Source organism: Pseudorasbora parva, chromosome 24, assembly GCF_024679245.1.
Source record: "Pseudorasbora parva isolate DD20220531a chromosome 24, ASM2467924v1, whole genome shotgun sequence".
NCBI classification, from domain to species: Eukaryota; Metazoa; Chordata; class Actinopteri; order Cypriniformes; family Gobionidae; genus Pseudorasbora; species Pseudorasbora parva.
The window spans coordinates 4234175-4250294 of NC_090195.1; the positions used below are offsets into that span (position 1 = coordinate 4234175).

At 39.4% G+C, this 16120-nt stretch overlaps 5 gene segments (V, D, J or C); 1 reads left to right on the forward strand and 4 right to left on the reverse strand.

Moving 5' to 3' along the window:
* LOC137064113 (Ig lambda-3 chain C region-like) overlaps positions 1 to 16120 on the forward strand; it is a 35994-nt gene that overhangs the window by 3368 nt on the left and 16506 nt on the right.
* Positions 3996 to 4624, reverse strand: LOC137064095 (immunoglobulin kappa variable 1-8-like). The segment is given in 2 exon segments: positions 3996 to 4376; positions 4487 to 4624. Coding segments are annotated over 2 exon segments (378 nt in total).
* Positions 7674 to 8336, reverse strand: LOC137064110 (immunoglobulin kappa variable 1D-13-like). The segment is given in 2 exon segments: positions 7674 to 8123; positions 8222 to 8336. Coding segments are annotated over 2 exon segments (390 nt in total).
* Positions 9873 to 10485, reverse strand: LOC137064111 (Ig kappa chain V-III region PC 7183-like). The segment is given in 2 exon segments: positions 9873 to 10211; positions 10322 to 10485. Coding segments are annotated over 2 exon segments (375 nt in total).
* On the reverse strand, positions 15233 to 16013 carry LOC137063738 (immunoglobulin kappa variable 4-1-like). The segment is given in 2 exon segments: positions 15233 to 15711; positions 15799 to 16013. Coding segments are annotated over 2 exon segments (372 nt in total).

The window sequence follows — 16120 nt, forward strand, 5'->3', positions numbered from 1 at the left end:
CAGTGTGTTATAAAGTGTGTTAGTCTGAACGCTATAAACACTCGGAGCGCTGAAGCACGTGCCGATGCAAAGTGAGTCTGAGCAAAAACCCTCTGGAGGAAAACACACATGAAGATGACCACATGCAGAGGAAACGGATGATCCTGTGTGTGTGTGTGAGTGTGTGTGTGTCCTTGTTTATATTACATTGTGGGGACCAAATGTCCCCATAAGGATAGTAAAACCTGAGATCACCTATATTGTGGGAACAAGCCAGCGGTCCTCACTTTTCAAAAGGCTTATAAATCATACAGGATGAGTTTTTTTTTTTTGAGAAAGTAAAAATGCAGAATGTTTCCTGTGATGGGTAGGTTTAGGGGCAGGGGCAGTGTAAGGGGATAGAAAATACGGTTTGTACAGTGTAAAGACCATTACGCCTATGGAGAGTCCCCACAAAGATAGTGAACCAAACGTGTGTGTGTGTGTGTGTGTGTGTGTGTGTGTGTGTGTGTGTGTGTGTGTAGAAATCATTTCTCTTTTACTCTGCGTGAGGCTCTGGTTCAGACTACAGGTTTCTGATGAATCAAATGTTACATCACTAAAGAAAGTATTTCACTGTGAACTCCATGAGAGGGCAAAGGTCATTCCAGAGGTCAAAAATGGGCATCAAAACTTACTAATAATGCTTTAATAAATACATGATCATTTAGAAACTCCTAATGAAGATGTGTTAAGATCAGCTCAGAGTCTTTCTGGTTATATTATTTATTGAGATTTAATAATTTTCGTACATCAAGAGACATTTAGAGATGATGAGGCTGCTTTAGTGAAAGTCACTTCAGTTCAATAATCGTTTGTGTGTGTGTGTCATTATTAGTGAAATTCCATGTTTTTCATATTTCAAGCCATAGTTCATACTTAATATTTTACATGAGCAATTTCACACTTAATATATGCCCAAAATGTTGCATTTATGCAAAATATGCATTTTAATTATATGCAATATTTTATGATTTGTTTAATATTTCTCAATATATTTCATTTTGTACATGACACAAAAGCTGGATAAATATAGACAAGACTATATTAAATTCAGATTTACAAAATTAAATTCAGTTAATTTACATGTTAAAATATTCAAACTATTAATTTTACTTATAATTGTTTATGAGAAGATATGCTATATGATAACTTTTCAAAATACAAAGATTGTCTCATAAAAATATACAGCTCTGGGAAAAATTAAGAGACCACTTAACATTGATTTCTCAAATGATCAATTTGCACTTGGACAGATATGTTTTATTTTTTATAAAGTGTATTTGACTTAAATCAGCAGTAGGGCTGTCAAAATTGCTCAAAAATGACGTTCGAATATTCCCTCTAAAACAAACACGAATATTCAAACTATTCGATCATCGGGGTGCGCATTTTGTCAGTGACGCGCGTTACGTCAATAACAGGACAAATTAATACAAAGAGAGATGCATAACTATTTGTATAGGTAGTCTATATAAGTTTATAGGCCTACATATTTGACAACGTATTACTTACACAAAAACAAGTAAATTCGTCGCCCTCACGCTCTCTGCGGATAACGGTTTAATTAAACAAACTTTGAGAGCTGATCAAGAGTTTTGTGCAAGGAATTTAAAGCCGCACTTGGCTACTTTTGCTCTCGGGGTCCCCCTACAGTATGGAAAAAATAATGTCCTCATCTACTGTCGTAAGCTCTGTCCTCCTACAACAGGGGATGCCATCGTGCGTGCATTTGTTGACATGACAACCCTGATAGCCCTGAGCTAGTGATGCGCGGGTCGTCTCATAACCCGCGGACCCCGTCTGTCTATTTAATGATCGCGGGTGCGGGGCGGGTTGTAAAAATATATACAGTGGTGCGGGGCGGGCCAAATAACTTCATAAAAGCGTCCCCGCGGGTCGGTGCACTAGTTCCCCTGAACACTGCAGGAGGAGTTCAGAGTTCTTCTGGCGGCGCGTGTGAAATGTCTTCATCCCAGGTAACATTACAGTCAGTGGCATGTTTCAGCATGTCATATGAATATAATTTCATGGGTTTTATTTTTTTCAAACGCCAAATAATCACTATGCTCACGTTTACAAGCCAGCGTCATTATAGTAGTCTATTGGTTAGCGTTTTAAAGAATCTATATGATACTTCAGTTCAGTGTTTGAGTGGTAGCTCACCGTAACAAGCAGGACAGCATCGGTCGGGCACGCCTCCTTCAGCTCACGCCGACGAGCAAACGCTGGTCACATGTTGATCCTCGTCCTGCCTTTAATCCCATCACTTTTTCGTTTTCTCTTATTGCTTTCCTCCAGCAAAACCTTTTCTTTCTTATTTGTCTCTGCTGCTTCGGACATGACTATATTATCCGACGAACAAAGTTGGGCTCGCACGTCCGAATTTAAGGAAGTGTGTGTGTTGGTGGAAGTGACGTATATGCCGTAAAGCAGTCGAATTTTGTAGTTCTTTTTGTTCTCGGGTTACTACCCGAAACCCGAAGTTTAAAAGTACGATTAAAAACGATACAGACCCCATCAGGCTATGGCAGACGTGTCATTCAACCTATTGTAAGTCGATTTATCATCACAAGAGTCTTAAAAAATATATTATGAAGGTTGAAAAGTTACCTAGTGCTGCTTTAAGGTCACGAGACTCCCGACTCTTGTCCCAAATATAGCAGGCTTCATTCAGTGATTGAAACAAATATTATTAATATTAATTGAAGTTTTACAGCATATTGAGCGCTCCGAGCGAGCTCTGCTGTGGAATTTTTCCTTGACATGAAACTGTAAATAATCACAGCAGTGAAAGCAGTGCATTTATCCTTTATTCATGCCATATCTCTTCAGTCAGTACAGTAGCCTACACTTTAGTGTTTCTGTTTAATGTTAAATAAAATGAGGCATGGTATGCTAACTGTATCTTACATAGCTTGCACATAACTTAATCTCGCGGCTCAACAATTTTACCTCCTACCGACCAAAATCCAACGTACTTCCAGACATGGCTTTTTAGATTTTGGAGTTTAAATTTCTTTCTCTGCTGCGGTCGAGTTGGGCTCTGCACTTTCTGCCATCTTCACTGCAAAACGCGTCAACTTTCAGCAGTGACACCTGTGACCTGTCCCTGAACCTCCATGCGCGCGCACTCACTCGCAAAGCAGATAGCAGGGTGGGGTTTTTCCCGTTTTTTCTTTTTTTTTTCTTTTTTCGAATATTAATTCTCACCTTCGAAATGCGTTTTTTAAAAACGATTCGAATTTAGAATATTCGTTGACTGCCCTAATCAGCAGTCACGTGATCTACAGCTCAATACTGAAGCCGTCTGTCAATGTGCTGCCATTGCTGTTCATTCAATAAAGCTTCTTGAACGCCTTACATTTGTGTTGGACTGCATCATTGATCAGTGTGTGTCGTTCATTCAAAGTCCTGCGCTAAAGTTTCAGCTGCTTTTGATTGATTGTAATAGTTGAGAACAGCTGCATTTAGCAGGAAATGTCAAATGAAGCTCTTGGGGTTTGAACATGGTCACTGGAGACGGAGCTGCTCTATTCTGAGAGGATCACAATCACTAAACCTGCCAATGCAAATGAGATTTACACCTCAAACTCACAGTTTCACTCTTTGATTGGTTCAACGCTCTGAACTGGAACACTTTCACTTCTGCTCATGAGAAATGACTTATTATGAGATGAATAAATTCATAATCAGCTTGAGATGAAGGAGCTGCTTGAAAAAACGGTCAAAAACATCTTTATGTTGCTGATACACAAAGCCGTTACTGTATAGTTTAATATCAAAACAAAACAACATATGATACTATTATTGTTTGATTGATTTCATATCAATTTACACACACTGTCTTCTGATTATGAGCATATTCAAAACCATCTGACAGGACAGATCAGAGTCTAGAGCAGATTTCAGTCATAAGTCATTTTTGAGATTGTCGGTGTGTGTGTGTGTGTGTGTGAGTGTGAGCATCTGTAGTTTCAGTTGAGTCACTGTGACTCTGACTGACGGAGGTTTTTGTACGACTCTTTATCACTGTGTGAACACATAACCACTGTGGTAACTCTGACAGTAATAATGTCCAGCATCTTCAGTCTGGACTCCACTGATGGTCAGAGTGAAATCACTGTTAGATCCACTGCCACTGAATCTAGATGGAGTTCCTGACTGGAGGCGGTTTGTAAAATAAATCAGGAGTTTAGGAGCTTCTCCAGGTTTCTGTGAGTACCAGCTGAGAAGGGGCTTTCCATCACCATAACAGCAGTCTGGATCTCTGCTAGTTTTACAGCTCCCAGCGACTGATTGTCCGGTTTGAGAGAGCAGATCTGAGGGTTGAGTCACTGTCACCTGCCCAACAGATTCTGACAAGAGAGAAAGATTAGAAATCACAAACACTTTTACAACCATAGATCTTCTCAACACACATAAAGATATCAAGTAAATAACGAATGTAATCTTGAGCGACACAAACCTCGACATAATACTGCCAGCGTCCAGATCAATATGGTGATGAAAGTCATGTTTGTTGGTTGTAGGTTCAGTTCTAGTGAAAAACAGTTGTTGATGATGTTTGATGTTTGACAGAGTTATAAACACACACACAGACTGAAGCGTGGCGCTCATGTAAAACACACTCTCTATGCAAACGCTTCAGGTGTCGACAGATTTAAGTCGGTTTAATGTGCCGTTTCATTGACACTTCACATAAGTTCACATTAATATAATAATTTGACATTTCACAATCATTAATCTCAATACAGTATTGATATAAAGCAGTATAATGAGCAAGAGCACTGTTTAGTTAATGTGATATTGAATATATGTGACAGTAATATTGCATGATTGAGAATGTGATGATGCTTTTATACAATAATTCAGTGAACAAAGGGTTACTAATGAATCATTTTCTTTTCAGACTGAATAAAAGGAGTTACTTTCTTCTCGGTCCAGCTGAAATGGCTCCAAACGAACATATTGCACATTCTTTAATAAATGTAGTTTGGATTGGAGTAATGGTTTTGTTCTGGGCAAGAACTCTCTGTGCATCAATGCAGTCTAGCATAAGAGCAGCGATAGCCCCTTAGGGTAACAGAGCAGAACCAACATACTGGGCCATATTTGAACCATCTGAGATCATGGTCTGAAGCTCACACAGGTGCACTTGTCCAAATCCACTTTTGTCAGTTTAATGACGGAAAAAACGGTCGGCGTGCCAGGCACATGGTCTAAAAGGGTCGTCCCTCGTCTCTTAATGAGTCATGGGTGTGTTTTAGGCGTAACGTGCAATAAACCAATCAGAGTCTGATCTCCCATCATGATGGATTCACTATTTACACGGTGAAATATTCGAGTGGAAAGACTAAACACTTCTCCAGAGAGGATTCATTTTAATTTGAATGTTTGGCATGTTTGGGTTCCACTGCGTAATAATGTGTAATAATCGGAGTGTGTGTGCGTTGTGGACCCGACTATAGGTGCATATTACAAACATGCTCTTTAAATTACACTTAAAGGGTTAGTTCACCCAAAAATGAAAATGATTTCATTAATGACTCACCCTCATGTCGTTGGACACCCGTAAGACCTTCAATAACAAGAACAATAATTTTATGAAAGCAACAAGAAGAGTTTTTGTGCGCAAAAATAATGATTTTATCTGCCAAGTTATTGTCTTCCCTGTAGGTCTCTGACGTGAACTCAAGCGATAGCGGCTCCTCCTCTTCCTGGTCATGAATCTGAACGGCAGATCTGCGCCATATTCTCACGCATGTGTCGAGTTCACGTCAATGACTTGGTGGATAAAGTCATTATTTAGATTTTTGTGCGCACAATAACTATTTTTGTCGCATTGTAAAATTATTGTTCAGCCGCTGTAGTGAGATGGACTTTGTAGCGACGTCTTTAGTGCCTTTATGGGTCTTGTGAGTGGGAATGTACTGAATGCCAATGGAGGCCTATCTGAAGCCTTTCTCAGCTTTCAACAAAAATATCTTCATTTGTGTTCTGAAGATGAACGAAGGTCTTACGGGTGTCCAACGACATGAGGGTGAGTCATTAATGAAATCATTTTCATTTTTGGGTGAACTAGCCCTTTAAAATTCTGCACTATTGGCTTTAGAGCAGGTTTTTGTTGGTCAATGGCGCAGTCGTTTTCAGTTCTTTAAAATAGCAACGCGTCAACACGGCTCCTGAACACATCTCGTCCTCGCGGCCATGGGTGAACAGATGGAGGCGTGTGCATTTAAACAACACGCCGCTGGACGTGAAAATGAGAACTGCGTCGGGCTGAAACCAGCAAAAAACACGTCGCATTGCACTGGGTGTATGATAGAGCCTAATGTATCTCAGATATCATTAATGTCAATATTTTATGTACAACATCATTTGATTGACAATAATTGACTGGATAAGCGGAGGAGCTGGAGATGGAGGAGATACAGGACAGCTGCTGATATACTGAAGGAGCTCATGTATGTGTGCTGTGATAGATTCCTAAAGGTAGACGTGATCAGATGACGTGAGCTTGACTAATGTGAGCTGCCAGAACTGATGCAATGCTTGATTTTTTTTTAGTCATAGTCATGATGTTGCCCATCACAGTTCAGAACAGGCAGCAGAGCCGCGTGTCCTCAGCAGATCTTGGTTTGTGTGTGTGACGGAGGGATTCCTGTCGCTGTTTTGACTCCTTTACACATTTTATAAGCTCTTCACAAGTTCTCAACTGGTCAAAATATATCTGCATGGGAGTTGACTTCATGTTCAACATCAGTACCAGTCACATCACATCACTGAATGAACATCACTAGACACTGACATGGAGAAATATGACTGGGATGGAGATCTCTTTTCTTGTGATGATGGCCAGTGGCCTCAGTGTAAAGGCTGAAGATGAACTTCTGGATTCCTCCAGTGATCGCACTCAGGATGAGATTTAATCAGCAGGCCTCAGAACGGTTGAGAAGGAGGTTGATCTTCAGGCCATGAGAATATTGTTCGATTTCCCAGCATCATATCTTTGTGAGACTTCACTCTCAGCCATGATGGGAAATAAAGACAAAATACAGGACACGGTTTAATGTGGAAGATGACTTGAGAGTTTGTCTGTCCCAATAACACCCAGAATTCATCAGCTCTGCAGAGAAAGACAGTCTCGTCCTTCACACTAAGACAGGCTGAGTGGCTGTTATTAAACTGATGTTTCTGCATCGCATGATTTATTGTAAATTATATTGTGAAAATATGTATTTTTAACTAGAGTAGACAGGAGGTTTTATGTTTCATGCCGATAAAAGGATTGCTAAAATTCAGATTGTTGTTCAAATTGCAAACCAAACTGCTGTCATTTTACTACATCAAGATGTGAGAAGTTTAATGCACTTTTTTTTGATAAAGTTTAAATTAACTTTTCAGTTCTCCTCTACTAAAGAAATACAAAATGATTGTCCAGTATTCAATACTTTTCTTGCATTTTTCACTCAACATAATTTGTAACTGTCAAAACCGTTTTGTAACAATTTTTTTCTGTTTTATGAAATATAGAATTTAACAAATGTTGTGTATTTAACATCAGAGGAATACGGCTACAAACAGGGATTACGTTTTTTTGTGCTGCACTGTGTGTGTGTGTGTGTGTGTGTGTGTGTGTGTGTGTGTGTGTGTGTGTGTGTGTGTGTGTGTGTGTGTGTGTGTGTGTGTGTGTGTGTGTGTGAGCAGCTGCAGTTTCAGTTCAGTCACTGTGACTCTGACTGACGGAGGTTTTTGTACGACTCTTTATCACTGTGTGAACACATCTTTACTGTTGATGTAGTGGAAACTCTGACAGTAATAATGTCCAGCATCTTCAGTCTGGACTCCACTGATGGTCAGAGTGAAATCACTGTTAGATCCACTGCCACTGAATCTAGATGGAGTTCCTGACTGACGGTTTTTTACTCCATAAATCAGGAGTTTAGGAGCTTCTCCAGGTTTCTGTGAGTACCAGTGCAGAGGTTGAACACTCCAACCTTGATAGACCTCAGGACTGGTTTTACAGGATATAGTAACCTCGTCTCCTAGATTAGCAGATTTCACTGCAGGCGTCTGAGTGACTGTCACTCCACCAACTGACTCTACAGAAAGAAGAATGAATTCATATTAATATTTGGCTAATATTTCTAACACAAAAGATCAATTAGAAGAGAGTGTGTGTAACTCCAGATTTCCTGACCTGTGAAACAGCAGCTGCTGATCATCCAGATGAAGATGATGATGATGAAGCTCATGGTTACTGTTGGTTTAGTTTCTCAGTGTTCAAACTCACAGATATAAAAGCTCCTGAAGCTTGTGCTGCAATGCAAATGATCTCTATGTAAATCTGTGTACGGATCCCAACAGATGATCGAGGCACATTAAGAGTGTTTAGGATATTGTCCCATGTCACTCAAAAACATTTATTAATGAGTCTGAAGATACAGACCTGCTGATGAATCAAATGTTGCATCACTGAAAGAAAGTATTTCACTGTTAACTCTATGAGAGGGCAAAGGTCATTCCAGAGGTCAAAGGTCATCAAAACTTAACTGCATGTTAATTTAGAAACTCCTTAGATGTGTTAAGATCAGCTCAGAGTCTTTCTGATTATATTTATTGAGATTTAATAGTTTTCATGCATCAAGAGACATTTAGAGATGATGTGGCGGTTTATGTGAAAGTCACTTCAGTCCAGTAATCGTGTGTGTGTGTGTGTGTGTGTGTGTGTGTGTGTGTGCAGCCGGGCCCTCCGTGAAGCCCTCCGTGTCTCTGCTGCCTCCCTCTTCTCTGCAGATCTCTGGAGACTCAGCCGCTCTGCTCTGCCTGCTCAGCTCTTACTCTCCAGAGGGGGCGACGGTGAGCTGGACGCTGGACGGGTCAGAGGTCACCGATGGGGTTCAGACCAGCGCAGAGAGTGAGCGGGACGGACGCTACAGCCGCAGCAGCGTCCTGAGCCTCAGCAAAGCAAGCTGGGAAGCCGCAAATGGCTTCGTCTGCAGAGTAACACATGACGGAGCTCATCACGAGGCCTCGTTCCTCAAGAGCTCCTGCTGATGTTTCTCCAGTGAAGACGAGCCGTATCTGAGCATCCGGCAGGATTCACAGCAGTCACGTGATCTACAGCTCAATACTGAAGCCGTCTGTCAATGTGCTGCCATTGCTGTTCATTCAATAAAGCTTCTGAACGCCTTACATTTGTGTTGGACTGCATCATTGATCAGTGTGTGTCGTTCATTCAAAGTCCTGCGCTAAAGTTTCAGCTGCTTTTGATTGATTGTAATAGTTGAGAACAGCTGCATTTAGCAGGAAATGTCAAATGAAGCTCTTGGGGTTTGAACATGGTCACTTGAGACGGAGCTGCTCTATTCTGAGAGGATCACAATCACTAAACCTGCCAATGCAAATGAGATTTACACCTCAAACTCACAGTTTCACTCTTTGATTGGTTCAACGCTCTGAACTGGAACACTTTCACTTCTGCTCATGAGAAATGACTTATTATGAGATGAATAAATTCATAATCAGCTTGAGATGAAGGAGCTGCTTGAAAAAACGCTCAAAACATCTTTATGTTGCTGATACACAAAGCCGTTACTGTATAGTTTAATATCAAAACAAAACAACATATGATACTATTATTGTTTGTTTGATTTCATATCAATTTAAATGTTACACCCTCTGTCTTCTGATTCTGCAACATGACAGGACAGATTAGAGTCTAGAGCAGATTTGACTGTGTGTGTGTGTGTGTGTGTGTGTGTGTGTGTGTGTGTGTGTGTGTGTGTGTGTGTGTGTGTGTGTGTGCAGTTTCAGTTCAGTCACTGTGACTCTGACTGACGGAGGTTTTTGTACGACTCTTTATCACTGTGTGAACACATAACCACTGTGGTAACTCTGACAGTAATAATGTCCAGCATCTTCAGTCTGGACTCCACTGATGGTCAGAGTGAAATCACTGTTAGATCCACTGCCACTGAATCTAGATGGAGTTCCTGACTGGAGGCGGTTTGTAAAATAAATCAGGAGTTTAGGAGCTTCTCCAGGTTTCTGTGAGTACCAGCTCAGAGCAGGTTGTCCATTATAACAGCAGTCTGGATCTCTGCTAGTTTTACAGCTCACAGCGACTGATTGTCCGGTTTGAGAGAGCAGATCTGAGGGTTGAGTCACTGTCACCTGCCCAACAGATTCTGACAAGAGAGAAAGATTAGAAATCACAAACACTTTTACAACCATAGATCTTCTCAACACACATAAAGATATCAAGTAAATAACGAATGTAATCTTGAGCGACACAAACCTCGACATAATACTGCCAGCGTCCAGATCAATACGGCGATGAAAGTCATGTTTGTTGGTTGTAGGTTCAGTTCTAGTGAAAAACAGTTGTTGATGATGTTTGATGTTTGACAGAGTTATAAACACACACAGAGACTGAAGCGTGTCGCTCATGTAAAACACACTCTCTATGCAAATGTTCAGGCGACAGATTTAAGTTGGTTTAATAGGGGTCAAAATGACCATTTCCACCTGAGATTTGAAACTAAATTAGACAGGGTAAAATAACTTTACAAAGATGGCAGCATCATTTTATTTTTGCAGAGAGATTGGGTCTATTAGTTAAATCTTAGATTCTGGTTTTTAACAAACTTTCCTTTTAGCATCTTTATTTTAAAGGCCCTCAAAGTCCAATGCCAGAGATATGGAGATCTTAACACGGCTCCACAAGTAAATTGTTCAAGTCAATAATAATGTGAAAACTAGAAATGTGTCTTACAAGTGTTTTTCTATTAACTGAATTTCATAGAACAACGGACCCCTCACATGACATGCAAGAAGAAAAGTTAAATAGTGCGCACAATTTACTATTTCATTCACGCGATTTATAAATTGTGCGCACGATTTAGCAAATCGAGGGAACGAATTTGTAAAACTCGCGGACTATTTATAAATCGAGGGAACGAATTAGTAAAACTCGCGGACTATTTATAAATCGAGGGAACGAATTAGTAAAACTCGCGGACTATTTATAAATCGAGGGAACGAATTAGTAAAACTCGCGGACTATTTATAAATCGAGGGAACGAATTAGTAAAACTCGCGGACTATTTATAAATCGAGGGAACGAATTAGTAAAACTCGCGGACTATTTATAAATCGAGGGAACGAATTAGTAAAACTCGCGGACTATTTATAAATCGAGGGAACGAATTAGTAAAACTCGCGGACTATTTATAAATCGAGGGAACGAATTAGTAAAACTCGCGGACTATTTATAAATCGAGGGAACGAATTAGTAAAACTCGCTGACTATTTATAAATCGAGGGAACGAATTAGTAAAACTCGCGGTCTATTTATAAATCAAGGGAACGAATTAGTAAAACTCGCGGACTATTTATAAATCGAGAGAACGAATTAGTAAAACTCGCGGACTATTTATAAATCGAGGGAACGAATTAGTAAAACTCGCGGACTATTTATAAATCGAGGGAACGAATTAGTAAAACTCGCAGACTATTTATAAATCGAGGGAACGAATTAGTAAAACTCGCGGACTATTTATAAATCAAGGGAACGAATTAGTAAAACTCGCGGACTATTTATAAATCAAGGGAACGAATTAGTAAAACTCGTGGACTATTTATAAATCAAGGGAACGAATTAGTAAAACTCGCGGACTATTTATAAATCGAGGAAACGAATTAGTAAAACTCGTGGACTATTTATAAATCAAGGGAACGAATTAGTAAAACTCGCAGACTATTTATAAATCAAGGGAACGAATTAGTAAAACTCGCGGACTATTTATAAATCGAGGGAACGAATTAGTAAAACTCGCGGACTATTTATAAATCGAGGGAACGAATTAGTAAAACTCGCGGACTATTTATAAATCGAGGGAACGAATTAGTAAAACTCGCGGACTATTTATAAATCGAGGGAACGAATTAGTAAAACTCGCGGACTATTTATAAATCGAGGGAACGAATTAGTAAAACTCGCGGTCTATTTATAAATCGAGGGAACGAATTAGTAAAACTCGCGGACTATTTATAAATCGAGGGAACGAATTAGTAAAACTCGCGGACTATTTATAAATCGAGGGAACGAATTAGTAAAACTCGCGGACTATTTATAAATCGAGGGAACGAATTAGTAAAACTCGCAGACTATTTATAAATCGAGGGAACGAATTAGTAAAACTCGCGGACTATTTATAAATCAAGGGAACGAATTAGTAAAACTCGCGGACTATTTATAAATCAAGGGAACGAATTAGTAAAACTCGTGGACTATTTATAAATCAAGGGAACGAATTAGTAAAACTCGCGGACTATTTATAAATCGAGGAAACGAATTAGTAAAACTCGTGGACTATTTATAAATCGAGGAAACGAATTAGTAAAACTCGTGGACTATTTATAAATCAAGGGAACGAATTAGTAAAACTCGCGGACTATTTATACTCTCTGTATGTGACTCTGTATTGTACGGAAGCCCTGAACGGGGCATGGATAATAATTTTTTTTTCTGTCTTGTTATGTAATCACGAGTTAATTATCTTGTGATCTCAAGATAACAAAAGTTGTTTTCTCGTGATAACGACATAATTTTCTCGTGATCTCGAGATAACAAAAGTTGTTTTCTCGTGATCACGAGTTTCATTCTGAAATACTGCACAGCACCCAGAGTCTACGGTTGCTGTAGCAACGAACACAACTTTCACGGGCATCTGATCAATGGATAATAAACCGTGCCATCTTTCAGCAAAATCTTTGCTTCACTTAATACACATTTTATTTGTGTAATTAACATGTTTAAATGATCAAAAGAGAAGGATCCTTCAGAAGGATGGCAGATTATTCTGTTCTATTCTAAAAATCGTTTAGTTTCGATTCAGCCCATTTTATTTTCCTCATTCGTTTGAAATAACATTACATAATTTGTTTGTTATTAGTATCCTTCCTTCTAGCCTTTATTCCATTAAAAAGCGGTGCAGTAGCCTACTCCATATTTCTAAAAACAAACAAACGTTTAATCCAGTTAATACAGTCTCGTACAAAATACAATCGTTTTAATAATTGCACATTATCACTGATTTAAATTAGGCTGCAATAAACGTATATGCATCTTTACATGGGCTATACATCACATCTAGGCGATACATTGAGTGACACAATCTGGCAAACTAACGGTTATTTAGGCTGCTGATTAAAATGGCATTTTAATGCACAAAAAGGTGCAAATAGAATAGTGAAATCAAAATGAGTTTAACAGTAAGTTTAGTAACGCACCAAACGCTATTATAGCAAACTAATCACATTAGACCATTCAGTTATATTAATTGCCTAATGCACACAGTACTGCACAAATTATAGTGATCACGAAAGGTCTTCAACGCGTTCAATCTGGACCAGTACAACACATGGTGGATAGGCTATACCGCACCCCATCAGTTAATTGGTTCTATACTGCCACCTCGTGGCGCAGTTGTGTAACTTAGAAAATATGAACTCGTGATCACGACAAAACAACTTTTGTTATCTCGATCACGAGTTATTTTCTCGTGATCACGAGAAAACAACTTTCGTTATCTTGAGATCACGAGAAAATTAACTCGTGATCACGACATAACAACACAGAAAAAAAATATTATCCATGGCCGTTCAGGGCTTCCGTAGTACGGTCTGTGTGGTCTTTTTTTTTTTTTTTTTTTTTTTTTTTTTTTTTTTTTACCTGGATGTGGCATTTGGATGATTCGTGGTCTTTTATGGCTTCCAGTTTTAGGTTTTTAGTACCAACAATGAAACTACTAGTTTTGGCATCTCCTGAACATGTTGACGACATACCGAGCAGAACATTGTCAGTAGGGATACACAGAAATAAAAATTATTGGCTGAAACCGAAGCACTAAAAGAAATGATGCCAATTATCCATTGCATTTATGGCTAATGCTATGACTGTGTAACTTTACTAAAAATCAAGGCATTGCAATTGCATTAATTAATATTAAAGTTTCAAATAATAAATAAATTACAAATTATGCAAATATTTATTTAGCACATTGCAACAACCCACAGTATATAATAAAATTCAAAGTAAAATGTTTAACTCGACCTCACTTATGTGTACATTAAATAATAATGTACAGGTCTACTGGCTTGCAGAAAGGTACAGAAATTGAATAAAGTAATCAAATGTAAAATAACTGCATATTTAACTGTTTAAATGAAAGATTAATCCTTACTAAACTTACAAAAGCTATTCAAGAGCAGTGAGTGATGTCCTTTTGTTTGACATTAAACAGACAGCACTGCAGTAAAGGCCACTGCCCCTTTAAGACCTAATAGAAGGATATGCGTCATCTTTCACGAAAGTTCACTTAAGGCATATAAAGACTATGTCTGCTAGAATACTGATCAAGATGAACATGTTGGCATACTTTTTGTGTGAGTTTGTCTGTTTAAGCACAAGACTTGAAAGAGAACTCAATATTTGCGCGCTGTGAGACGGGTGCGCGCTTCCGGATGACAGTGACGGATCTTCTCTCAGCGCGAGCGCAAGTTCTTTTTCGCGTCTTCTGGCACTACATCCGGGTAATGATGGCGAAAACGACTGGTCATATTCGGACATACGGCCGCACTCGCATGCACTGAACACAGTTTATAAAGAGGGGAAACAGTTTGCTATTTTTATTTACCCGCCACGGTGGCCGGTAGGTGAAGCGAGTTTACCCGCCACACCTCAAAATCACCCGTATTTGGCTGGTGGCGGGTGCTAATTTCCATCCCTGTACCACAGAGACGGACGTCCTGCTGCTGCTGTTTCTCCTGTTCAATTTATTTCTGCCTCAGATTTGATTCTGGATCATTATCTGTGATAGCCATGAGTTTCTCCACGCTTGAGGACGTCACCGCTTTGTGCGCACTCGTCATTCTTTAGCTCCGCCCACTCGATACGCCTCCAGGCGCTCGTTTTTTTCCGGAAAAACTCGGTACAGCCTATATTTCTTTTATAAATATAATAAAACTAAAGACTTTTCGGAGATATGAAGGATGCAATACTACTCTATGGGTACTCAAGATTGACATGAGATTGACTGAAACTGAGTGTTTCACCGCCCCTTTAATAAAAGGCGGCAACTAGAGCAAACTGAAATCACTCAGATCTCAAACGTGTGACTGATCTATAAGAGCTCAAAATTTCTTTCTGACCTCTATAATTATTAAGAGTGGCAGCTTCATTTAGATGGTTTTATTTCAGATGCTCGTGTGACGATGATATTTCACATCCTCCTTTGAGCAGCTGCAGTTTCAGTTCAGTCACTGTGACTCTGACTGACGGAGGTTTTTGTACGACTCTTTATCACTGTGTGAACACATCACCACTGTGGTAACTCTGACAGTAATAATGTCCAGCATCTTCAGTCTGGACTCCACTGATGGTCAGAGTGAAATCACTGTTAGATCCACTGCCACTGAATCTAGATGGAGTTCCTGACTGGAGAGTGCTTGCATAATAAATCAGGAGTTTAGGAGCTTCTCCAGGTTTCTGTGAGTACCAGGCTAAAAGATGATAACCACTAGTGTAATACACATCTCTGCTGGTTTTACAGCTGATTTTGACCGTTTGTTCTGGTTGAGCTGTCATTGAGGGACTCTGAGTGACGCTGATCTGTCCTCTACACTCTGAAACACAACAAGAAGAAAATACACTCAAAACTTTGACAATATACTTGAAGAAATGAATTGATATCAAACTTGTGCTCCACAAACCTTGAGCAAACGCTGTGAGAGTCCAGATGAAGATGATGATGAAGGTCATGTTGATGAAGATTGTTGTGTGTGTCAGTGATGAAGTGTTAAACTCACAGCACTATAAACACTCTCACACACTGAAGCATCTGATCAATATGCAAACACACTCCAGATCATTTACCTGAAGACAGTCACTCATTAACACACACACACACACACACACACACACACACACACACACACACACACACACGCACGCGCAAGTCCGTCAGACACTGAATCAAATGAGTTTGATCTTTCTTAAATCTTTATAAAATAAATTTTACAAATATGGTGACGT